A 12,643-nucleotide genomic window follows, 5' to 3' on the forward strand; every position below is an offset into this window, starting at 1 on the left:
TCCTCCAGGGCAGGCGGGGATCGAACTCATGCAGAAGTGGCTTTAGCTTCTTAGTGCAGTGCTTTAACCAGCTGCGCCACCAGGGAGGGCCATGAAAATCATTTTAATAAAAAAAATCTCTGGTACATATTGGTTAAAGTTTATCTAAGTAAACAGTTTTATCCATTGCTTTTCTAATTTAATTGCCATGTCTTTAGGGCCTAAGTTCGATCCCTAGCAGATCCACATAAGGCACAGCATTCCTCTCCTGTCTCTCCCGCTGTTCCCCTTAGCAGTGTATTTCAGTAAATCCACCTGTTCTGCTCCCCACTTTGTCTTTGGTGAATCCTCTCACCCCTCACACCTCTGGCCTACACCCCAGTTTTTCCATGCAAAAAATAAATTGATTAAATAAAATTAAATATTATAGTTTAAAAATATTATAATATTCTTGAGAACCAAAATAAGTCTGTTGAACCAGATTATATATATTATGTGTATACAAGGAATATATAATAAACTTTTGTGACATATACATGTGAACATCAATCTGTATGTGCAAGACAGGTGTACATATGTACACATAAATACATTCATACTGAGATGCCTAGGAATACTACTCTCTCTTACACATATACTCCTCACCTGGGCTCATGAGGCAACAAATAACTTCCATACAACATTTCCGTTATTTCCAGCCTAAATAATCAGCAGCATGAAAAAGTCAAAGGGCACTGTAGGAAGGAGATAGTAACACTAATGGACACCACCTGCAGTTACTAGTAAAAGTAGTAAAGAAAAATGTCATACCTAGTAATCGAAGCAACATAAACTGTACTCCCAGTGCCAGAGACCGCTGCCTGTGATTCACACATCTGGAAATAGTAAACATAAGAAGCTAAAATTGGTTCTATAATGTATACACTGTTTGATCAAATTCAGTTTTACACTAGCTTAGTATTTCTATTTTAAAGTGAACATTATGCACATGAAATGAATTATTTTACATACACTTCACTTTCCTGGGATTACAGAAGAAATATGTTGCATGAACTAAAATGTTGGAAGCACCAAAAAGGAGTCAAGTAAATTCCAACAGACATATGTATGACTTTTAGAAACTGTAAAGAAAAAGGAACATTCTTCTGCAAGATTTTATTCAGGCTATCACTATTAATTAAAGCTGCAAGCAAATAATTCCTTTTCTAGCACAAACTTTGAGGCAAAAATCACACCTATGTAAAAGGTACAGATTTGAGGCCATATAAAACAGTTGCTGAGCTTGATCTAATTCAACATTTTTCAATGGCCATACCAGCCTGAAGGTATCCAAACTTACTTGATTTATCAATTCTTGAAGTAGTGACTGTTAATAATGAATGAGACCTGATTTTGAGTATAACAGATAATAAATAAAAGGATAAACTGGTCTTTCAAAGCAAACATGTAGTTAAAATATAACTACTTAAATTTGAACATTTAAAGAGCATTTCATCTATTCTTGAAATAGTTCCAATTTCCATACAGTGTGATGGATAACAGAATTTATACAGAATTTCCAAAACTACCCATCTATTTAAAAAAAAAATCAAATGGGAAGGTATTGAATCAAAGAACAAAAGAGGAAGAAGGAACAGAGTTCAAATTAATTAAGAACTAGATAAGCTTTTGGAAGCACAGCTAAGACCTACTTTTAAAGTTGGATTAAAGGAGAAGAAACAACTGAAAGCACTAACCATGGTGAAAAACCAGGTAACAGCCAGCCTGTTACCTATAAGTACCATTTATAGAAAGGTTCTCTATCATAACACCTATCATCTAAGGTAGAACACATGTCACTCTGGTTCTGACTTGGGCGTGCATTGTATTTCCTCAACTTAAACACAACTGAAGCCTCTTAAAAGAAGCAGAGAACTAACATCAAGTATATGCCATTTAAACCTGAGACATCTAGGGTTCAGTGAGCTAACCTGCCTATTGCCACACAACTAATGACCTTGTAAAGGGCTGAATTGGCATTAGACCAAGGGTCTATGTAATACTCCAAATGAACCCAAGTCTATTTTCTTTTCATTCATCATATTGTGTTGAGGATGGCAAATTTCACGATATCATACATACCTTAGGATGGATACGGTAATAGGAGTACCAGCCATAAAGGTAAAAATAACTATAATAAAGAAAATGGAAAGGAAAACGGGCAGAAATGGACACTGAGTTCCACATTTTCCAGCTTTAGCTTCAAAGCCTTCACTTGTTGCAGTAGGTGTTATTTCTACTTTCTTTTCAATACAGGAACAATTATAATATACCTACAAATATTACACATAAAGATACTATAAGTGCTTATCTTGAATAAATATTTTATCATTGTAAAGTATGTGATCTCTAAGATGCAGTACACACTCTTACACAGTCCATACACAACAAATAATGTTAAGAAAGAGTAATTAACCCACTCGCCTTTTATTATTGAGGTAACACTGAGTTGTAGCACTGTATATGATTCAGGAGAATAGATGGACACATAGGTAATTAAACCTTACAAAATAAAACAAATGAAAACAAGAGTCCAAATTCATGAAGCAGAATTATCTGTATTTGACTTTTGTGTCCAATTCTTCAACTCATAATCTATTGCTGACTAATGACTTATAAAACAAATTGACAATAATATGACATTTACAGATCTCACACACTATAGACTGTTTTCACTACACTGTAAGTATTTAAATGGTTTTATGCTAAGGTTCTTTTCCATTATTAAATATATATATATAGCAATTATCTCATTACCTACACAAATCTGAAAGGATGAACATTATAATTTTAGGAAATTCCAGGCTAAAGTCAAGTAGTGGGCCACAAGATTTGGGGGACAAATACTGCTTTCAACTCAGCCATTTTACTATATTTTTCTGACCATTTTTAATATCCAAAGCAAACCATATCCCCTTAAGATGATGTATTTATGACATAAAGAATTAGAAGTTGTTACCTAATTATCTTGAAGGCTAAATATACATAATATATTGATGACTTTATGTTTTATATATGCACATACACATATACATACAACTATATGCATATATATACTAATTAATAATAAACAGTGTTGGAGGGTAACATTAAGCAATTATAGCTATAACTTATTTAAGAAAATTCAGATATCATCCAATAATGAGGTGGTGTAACCTTTAAAATTTTTAATAAACAAATGGAAGATGAAAGTTTCTATGTTGATGACTCTTTCTAACTTGCTTACATTAAAAAAGTATGTGTCTTCCTGCACTACTAACCATATCTGTTTTTATAGTTTGGATCATTAATGTAAATTATAAGCCTAAAATTTCTATGAACAAAAATGTACAGGCATTTATCACATTATTATCCATGCATTTTATCTATCTAAAATACTACATCAGAAAAAAAGGAAGAGCTAAAATTAGCTAGACATAAAGACAAGTCATAACAAATAGAAAAATTAGAAATCTAAATGACTCCTGCCAAACAACCCCTAAAAGACAATTTGCTATTTAAGATGGCAACAATAACAATTGGTGAAAAATATGAATATGAATTATTAAAATGAACCATCTTAAAATAACTAATACCATTTCAAGTGTACTGTGTCTTAGTTTCCTTGGGCAGGATGGTATTTACATTTTAAGTTATAGTATATTATTGATTATCAGTAAAATGTACAACAGATCTCTAGAGTTTATTCATTACTGGACTGGCAGAGGTGGGCCAGGAGGGAAACACTAGTCATTACTACTCCACCTGTGGATTCAAAAGGCCATCCACAAACACACAAACACATTGCCTCATAAAAGTAAAGCAGCAAAGTTACCTTTGAATGTCTTTTGGAAACAGAATTTTTACAGCCTGCATAGCAGGGAGAAAAGTACTGCACTCCATTTTCTCCACAGATAGGATAATAATACGATCGCAAGCAGTTACAATCAGCATTACAAGGAGCAGTCAGGTTTCCAAGTGTTCCTGTCCTGTCATCCAGAATAAAAGAAGTATAAATTATCTGTGCTGTAACTTATAGTGAACAGTTTGGAAGCACTGTTATAACCTACTAGTCATTCCTTTATTCACTCCCTCGACATAGATTTCATCCCTGAACAAATAAAACAAAAGTGTTGTCTTTTCACATAAAACTTAACTTTTTGTGGTAGAGATGGACTGTAGAAACAATAGTCATAATATAATGCCTGCCAGTTATAAGAAATGTGGTGAAGTAAGCAACTAAAGAGGTTTCTAACTTGGTAAAAGATAATCCTTTCTAGGAGAAGGAGGTGGGCTGTTTGTGGACTCTAGAATGTCCACAAACTAATTATAGAGTCCACAAACATCCCCTTCATGTGACAATCAAGTGTCTCCAAATCTTGCCAAATTTTCCTGGGATGCAAGCAAAGTTTTAAATCTGGAAGTACACGAATAACATCAAGTATTCAACATACTCATTTTATCAATGGGAAAACTGGATTCCAGGATATTACTACTTTTCTTTGTCAAATATAACACACCTGCTCATCAGGCTCTTAACTTTTATCTATATGCATTACACATGAATGTACATATGTGTACACTAGTGCACCTTCTATTTCTCCATCCTTACTAATATGGATGTACATTAAGCTCTATCTGTGTCCCAGGTATTTGTTGATAACCAACCCTCAACTGCACCTCACAATGACACCATCTCAGTTGCCTTCCAATCTGATCAGCAAAAGGACAGATCATCTCTCTGCTGGTGATGCTTACTGAGGATATAAAATACCAAAAAAGATTCACCTTTATATCATTCTCTTGTCAAGGTAATAAAACTAGAGTTAACTATCAGGTCTTCTGTAAGAACATACTTTTCTGTATGGTTTCAAGGGATAGGGTGAAGTTTATAGATTTTTTTTTTTAAAGATTTATTTATTTGTGCATACAGAACTGGGGTACAGGCCAGAGGCTCAGGGATGGTGAGAGGCTTCACCAGAGACAGAGTGGAGAACAGAACAGGCAGATCTACGAAGTACACTGCTGAGGGGAGCAGCTGCCGGGTCAGGAGAGGTCTGCCACGCCATGTGGTCACCTCCGGGGCAGGCAGGAATTGAACTCCTGTGGAAGCGGCTTTAGATTCTCAGTGCTTTGCTTTAACCCGCTGCACCACCAGAGAGGGCCGAAGTTTATAGATTTGAAAGTCAAGTTTGTATAACTTCTACCTACCTTTCAATTTACTGTTTAGTTTTCTACTGATTTCTAGATATATAATCTACACCTCTTTCAAAATGGTCCCTGAACATAGTTTTCATTTTCTAAAATGTATGTCTTGGCTTACATATCCCTCTGCCTTTTCCTCTTTCCAGGTCTTTAATTCTCTAAAATGATTTTATCCTTAAAAGATAGCTAGTGCCATTTCTCTATATTCCCATACAGCCTTTACTGAAATCTTATTAAAAGAAATGGAAAGATTGTCTTTCTTTTGAATTCCTTATACTTGTGTGTGTGTGTATGTGTGTGTGTATCTTGTTACTAATACATTTTTCACTCTTTTCCTCCCTGCTGCCTGCTGTACTATAGACTCCTATAACAAAAGGATTTGCCATAAAAATCTTCCAGCAGAAGCAGACACAACAAATGTTACATAAATGTAATGGAGCTGAATTAAATACTGCTTTGCTTTAGTATGTGCAGTATCAAATTAAATGATAAGAACTACAAATCATAATTGGTATTGGCAAACTTTTTTAAACAATGTACATTTTTTTTTAAGGTTATCTGGATGCGACTTTTACAAAATTCTTAGTCTGTGACCTAGAAAATCATTTCCCTCAAAAGCCTCAAGCACGAGTAATGAAGCCAAGTACAGATGTGGGTATAAAATACACTGTGCACTGCCCTCCTTCCTAATCCTTTACTGAAGGCTTAGGACTTCAAAGCAAAATAAGCTAGACAAAGTATGATAAAATAGTCACACCAAACATAGGTACATGCAACAAGGATGAGTGTCATCTAAGATTAGCTTCATTCTAATTTCTCGGCTAGCCTATTTCCAACCCATCTAATAAATAGGATTTCACCATAAGACGTCATCTCCATTAAAAATATTTATATCACCAGAAAATAGGAAAATCTTTCTAGGATATTAACCCCAGAAAAGATTCTGTTGTATTAAAACATAATGCTAGATATATTAGTCCCTTCCTTAAATGCTCTCTGCATAAACACCCAACTCTTAAAGAGATATTAACTCTTGGTATTCAAATAAACAAAAACCCCTACATTGGACAAAGCCTACCAGTTAAAAAAGTATTAATGTCACACCTTTTAAGAAAACATACACTTGGAAATATAAACACACTTTATCACTTTGACATTAATAGCAAAAGGCATTGAAATATATTTACCCATTGTATGATTCGGAAACACCAGCAAATGGCTCATTTTCACAGTGGGCATAAAGGAAAACAAAACTCAGTACAAGAGCAACTAAAGACGTGAGCAAAGCAAATTTCATTGTGTTTTTGCAGGTCATTTTGAATTTTGAAACAAGGACACCACCTAAAATCTGACCAAGAGCAGCTCCAGGAATTAAAGCAGCACCTAGTGAGATAAAAAAGTGAGAAAACATACAAAGGCACTCAATAATCCATACCAAAAAGTGGAAACATAAAAAAGGACATAGTTTTAACATGAAAATGTGCACATGATTTAGAAACTTGAATAAGTGACATTATAACATTAAGATTTTAATACAATTCCTGATTTGATTAAGATGAATATTTTCCTTAACTATATATTCTTGATACAATACATGTATTCTTTTCATATGATAGATTGTCCAATGTCAGAAAACCAGTATGAAACTATTCAAAATTACACACTATTGTAATAAACAAAGCATTAGATTGTGAGAACGAAGAAAATATTTTACCTCCAAGGGTAGCTGCAAAGCTGGATGACAATCCAAACTGATTTTCTATAAATTTGGGTAAAAAAGTAGCAAATCCAGTAGTAACTAAGGCTTCTGAAGAAGTAGATAGAACTAAACACATAAAGACTGTGTTCCTCAACAAACTCTAGAGAAAAAAATAAAGTTCACCAAATGTATAATTGTGATTACACTTCAAAATGGGGAAGGGAGCATGATGAAATGGCAACTTTTTAATAAACATAATTATCTGGAAAATTTCACAATTTCCTTTAGAAGAAAAGCACAAATATAAATAATAACTTTACAAATATATGAATGCACAATATAGAATATATAAAATGTTGATCTACCCGTTATTTTATATTTTTATTGTTTTAAATTCTTAAGCCCTGGTGGCGCAGCAGGTTAAAGCACTGCACTAAGAAGCTAAAGTCAATTCAGCATGAGTTCGATCCCTGCCTGCCCGGGAGGTGACCACATGGTGCGGCAGACCTCTCCCAACTCGGCCGGCCGTTGCTCCCCTCAGCAGTGTACTTGGTCAGTCTGCCCGTTCTGTTCCCCACTCTGTCTGTGTGAATCTTCTCACTGCCCCTGCGCCTCTGGTCTATACCCCAGTTCTGTATGAATAAATAAATAAATCTTATTTTTTTTTTTTAATTCTTGTGTTCAGTAAATGAAGCAGAGAGAATGACTCTACGAATCACACTTATAGTACTGTTTTATGGGTAAAAGACTCAGTAGGTTAAGAACCTTACATAAAAAGTCAGACCATTTTGAGTAGTTGTATATATATTGCTAGACTTCTTAATTTGTCAGAAGGCATGTAGTGTTTCACTATTTCAATAGATTCAATTATAATGTGAAAACCAAATTATAATTACAGAATCTAAAATGACAAAAAACATAACATTGAGGAAAGTCCATATATACCCCCAAACACATAGCACACTTCCAACTGTTGTCAGAGGGATAAGATAAAATATTTAAGTCAGTCAGATGATCTAATACAAGAATAGTGACAAAAGGAGAAAAGTGACCTGTATATGTAGTAGTTAAAGTGACCTGATATGTAGTAATTAATAAATAATAGTAAAGATTTTAAGTCTTCATACTGAAAAACGATAATGAATTTCAAGAAAGGTAAAATGAAACACACACACACTTAGACATCACCTAGTGAGTTTTCTGAAATCCAAGATATATGAAGAAATCTACAATGCTTCTAACAGTTTCCTGTCTAAGGAATACCAGACAAAAATGCAATCTCCAGAGAGACCTGACTCAGAACAAAAGATCTAAGGCATAAGGCCATAATTGTTTAATAAAAAAAAAAGAGTTTTGATTAGATTAACGACTTGATGTTAGGATTCATAAGATAAAATAAACATAAATAAATAAAATAGAACAGAACTGATAGAAAAGAATATAGTGGTTAGAAATAAAAATTGCGAACAATCATAACAAGACACAAGAACGTGCCTAGATGGCAGAAGAGGAGGCTGAGGTGAAAGATGAGAAGAATAAGAGTTAAATATATTAAGGCTGTCATTTGAAGAGGAAAAAGAGTAATAAAAAGTAATTTTAAGATCTTGAAAAAGTAAAAGTATAAACTTCCATATATACAAAATTTCATGATGCCAAATAGAATGCTTTCTGTTGAGTATAACAGAATAAACTATAATACTTTCTTTAAACTCAAACTCAAGCCACCACCTCTTTCATAATGTTGGTTTGGCATTCTCAAATATGTATTTACTACTGAGTTGTAATCAGTCAGTCGATTACAAGAGGAAGTGACATGGACTAATAGCCTATAGGCTATTCTGTTAATGAGAAATAATTAAATATTGATATGGCCAATAAAATAAATCATGATGGTCTTTCAGGCACCTGTTCTGTAAAGATTTTCATTTACTCAAGTACAGTTAAAATCAAAGAGCTTTTTTTTTTTTAATAAATACTGGAAACATTAAATAATACATGCATGCAAGATATACTTGTTTAAGTATATATGTAATATGTATACATTTCTCATATGTACTGTGCAGTGTGGATATGTATGAAAATGTCTGAATAATGTTATTTTACCTTTAGAGCAGCTGGAAAATCTTTAAAACTTTTTCCAAAATTCTCATCTTTATGTTTTAAGGAACAATTCTTAACCTGATGAGTCTGGGAAGTTTTTCCATCTTGAATTTTTGCCGTACCTAAAAAATAGTAAATGCTCTTGCTCTACCACTTCATTCTTTGCTTTTAAAAATGCTTAACTTTTTTTGGGCACACAATTACTAGAAGCATACAGATGCAATATTAGAAGCCAGTTTCAGTCTTTGTCAACAAAACTACACAAACACCTAACTAGGTCTGTGATCTGGCTGTTCTAGGAACAGCCAAGAAAATTCCACTAGCCAAGAAAATTCCAACCAGTCTAAAAATTAAGATGCAATAATTTTGCTCCATTCACATATCAATTATCTTCATATAAAATAACTCTTTTCCCCCTTCCTTCCAAATGGCTTTTTTATTCTTTAATATGTGTTTGAAACTTTTCCCTTCATTCTCTTAAACCTATTAATATCTCTTTGGTTTTTAATAATAGCACTGTGAATAAATCTTACAAAAGTCAATATATGGAACATAAGCTGGATGGCCCAGGTCAGAATGAAATCAATGAGTTGCTCTTTTACTCTACCAGCTTTTGCCTATTTATAAAAGTTAATCATTTTTCATGTTACTTATACCAACAGAGACAATCTTCAGCCAAATAAAAAACAATTTCTACATGTGTGTTTTGAATGACATGACTATATAAAAGCAAAATCTCACAGAAAAGAATTAATATTCATTTCTTTTTATCAGTACCTTCTTTTTAGACTATGTTGTGCTTAAGTATAGTGAAAAATGGGTATATTTTCACATATTTGGTAACAATTTACAAAGTGTTTGCACTTTCATCAACAAATGATTAAAATCAATGATTACAGGAAGAATGGCTATTGAAGTTAGTGATTAAGTAAACCAACAATTAAAAAGATACCATAGCTCTTATGTATATAGAGCAGGATTTCAGACAATACATAAAAAGTAAACTTAGTAAAGAGGTATGTCCAATTTTACTGACTAATTAAAAATAAACAAACCCATGAATATTAAGATTGCTATTCAATATTTACTAAAGTAAAGGGCAGTCTTCAAAAGTTTGCACTGACAGACATGAGAGTCCATAAAACAAAAACAAATTCTCTAGGGTATTATTTATCATATAGAAAGCATCATTTGGCCTAGAGTTGAAATGAAAAACCCTAATTTTAAGGAAAACGTGTTTACCTGGTAAATGTTTTGGAAAGCAAGAAAATGGCAGTATCAAAGACCAAGCAAAGAGCCAAATCAAAAGAAATCCAATCCACCAGGCCCCCAGCCACCGAGGGTCATCTTCAGTGATATCAATGCTAATAAAAGAAAAATGAGAGGTAAAAGTCAACTCTATCTTATTAATTAAAACTCCACTACAGTAATGATGTACTTTGTAATTCAAGTAATTATATAGGGAGATTCTGCTATAATAGCTGTAATTTTAAATGAAGTCACTGTGATACGAGTAGGCATAAGTGAGAGCTTACGAATAATGGCTACAAAATATTTCAGTAAGGCAAATATTACATAAAAATTTAAAATATTTAACAGTAAATATAAAGTATTTTAGTATTTAAAAGCACATACATGATTTCTGAAGATTCTTTAACTACAACTAAGTCTTTTCTACTATATTAAATTCATCTCAGCATAAATCTCAGATAGGGCATTCACTTAAATGCAAGATTCTTTGTAAGTGATTTATTAACAGTGTTCTATAAAAGTTCTTATATGCTTATAATAGGACTCTTCCCAAAACACAACAACCTGAGAACTCATGTTCCCAAAATAGTCACTAGGTAAATTCTTCTCTGAAGTTAGAACAAATGTCATCCTTCAAAATCCAGCTCTCTGTTTCATGAATTTCTCTGCATACTTTTCTATATAGTCTGAAAGATTAATTCAGACTAACAACTCAAAGAAAAAGATCACATGCCCATGACCATGATTTTCTTATTCATTGTTCACGGTCATGCAAAGGATTGCAGAGCTATGATTCTCAGAGGCAAAATATGGCCTCACCAAGTCATTAACTTTCTTTGTTCAGGAAAAGGAGATGGAAGCCCAGTGGTTAAGAGAGAAATTTTTGAGTAAAAAAGCATCTGCTTTAATTCCTGAGATGGCCACTTAAAAAGCTACACCTATCAACTACCTTTTAATAAGATGGCATGCAAAGTAAGGCAACACACAAAATATAGAACACAGTTTGAGATAAATAAACATTGTCTATTTATTATGCTCCACTGTCACAGGTGTTAAAAACAAAACACTGTGACCTCTATAACATCATCAAAGCTAGTACCAAACTTAGTTTGACAATCACAGGCTCTTAAGACTTTTAGGTAATCTACTTTCAATTAAATCTACTGAATATATAAACAAGTTAGTGAAATTCTTCTGTCTGAAGAATGCATAAGGTTCTAGGTGTGTATTTTTTAAAATTTCATTGGGTGACAACCACCCATATTTATGAATGCATGCATTATAATGCATTATACTAAGAAATGGTATTGCATTAATTTATGAAGCCAAGCAGCCAAAACACATAAAAATTCTGTTCAACTTTGTCTCCTGAAAAATTCTTCATAAGATACTGAAGAAACAATGAGGAAAGTATCCTGTCTATTTTCTAAACAACATTAAAACAAATTTAAAAAGAAAAATCGTTATCTCCTTGCCTTTGTCCAAAACCAACATCAATGTACATGGTTAGCAGCTGTCCACCCAAAACATAGCCAATAGCAGGACCTAATATTGACATAGCATAGCCAATTCCTAAAAAAGAACAAAGATATTGAGAATGGTCTTTGAAAATCTAGTAGTAATAAAGATATATTTTACTGTGAAAAATCAAAATATGAATTACATTAAATTTAAACATAACTACAAAATAACATTTGACATCACTTGCAAAGTCATGCATAAAATACATACTTATAAAAATTCTTAGTCAATATTGATAGCTGCAATAAATAGAATAATATATATATGATACTGTAATGAAGAAGACTATATCCTTGACTAAAAAATTAAAGGGACCAAATTAAATAAGCTTCCCAATTTTGTTCTGTATCTGTACTTCCAAAAAATTATCATTCAACAATTCCACAAGCATAGAGAAGTGATAATGTTACAGGCCTGATCTTTAGAAAGTATCGCTTCAAAGTTGGCTCTTAGTTGGCTTCTGGCTTCCTAACTGTATGGAGAAATGCCACCATACCCTAACTAATAAGGATGGTATGTTGTACCTAAAATACTTGCACTAACAATATGGTATTACTGAAGAACGGTATTCCTTCGAAATGCCTAAAACTTTGGTATATGTAAGGTAGAGTGTTCCTTTATGTTCAATACCCAATAAATCCTTTGATAATGAATCACTAATGAACTAAATGGTAGAAAACACTTCACACATTATGTCATAATTCACTATTGAAGGAATTAATTGCGATCTCCCAGTTCAGTCAGAGGGAAGGGACCCCTGGAAGCATGTACTTGGTTTTGTCTGTATCCCTTCCCCTTGCTTAAATACCTTCTCCCTTTGCTGATTATGTTTTACCTTTTTGCTGCAATAAATCAGTCATGTGTGTGATT

General features: G+C 33.1%; 1 protein-coding gene across 1 annotated transcript in view; it reads right to left on the reverse strand.

Moving 5' to 3' along the window:
• SLCO4C1 (solute carrier organic anion transporter family, member 4C1) overlaps positions 1–12,643 on the reverse strand; it is a 38,280-nt gene that overhangs the window by 3,641 nt on the left and 21,996 nt on the right. The window contains exons 4-11 of the mRNA XM_012721778.1: positions 11,728–11,824; positions 10,244–10,365; positions 9,005–9,123; positions 6,917–7,061; positions 6,390–6,585; positions 3,833–3,986; positions 2,101–2,291; positions 790–854 (exon numbers count right to left, since the gene is read on the reverse strand). Of these exons, the coding sequence (XP_012577232.1) occupies positions 790–854; positions 2,101–2,291; positions 3,833–3,986; positions 6,390–6,585; positions 6,917–7,061; positions 9,005–9,123; positions 10,244–10,365; positions 11,728–11,824 (1,089 nt within the window). The remainder of the gene's footprint in view (positions 1–789; positions 855–2,100; positions 2,292–3,832; positions 3,987–6,389; positions 6,586–6,916; positions 7,062–9,004; positions 9,124–10,243; positions 10,366–11,727; positions 11,825–12,643) is intronic.

This window comes from Condylura cristata, unplaced genomic scaffold, assembly GCF_000260355.1.
Source record: "Condylura cristata isolate star-nosed mole 26May11 unplaced genomic scaffold, ConCri1.0 scaffold00007, whole genome shotgun sequence".
NCBI classification, from domain to species: domain Eukaryota; kingdom Metazoa; phylum Chordata; class Mammalia; order Eulipotyphla; family Talpidae; genus Condylura; species Condylura cristata.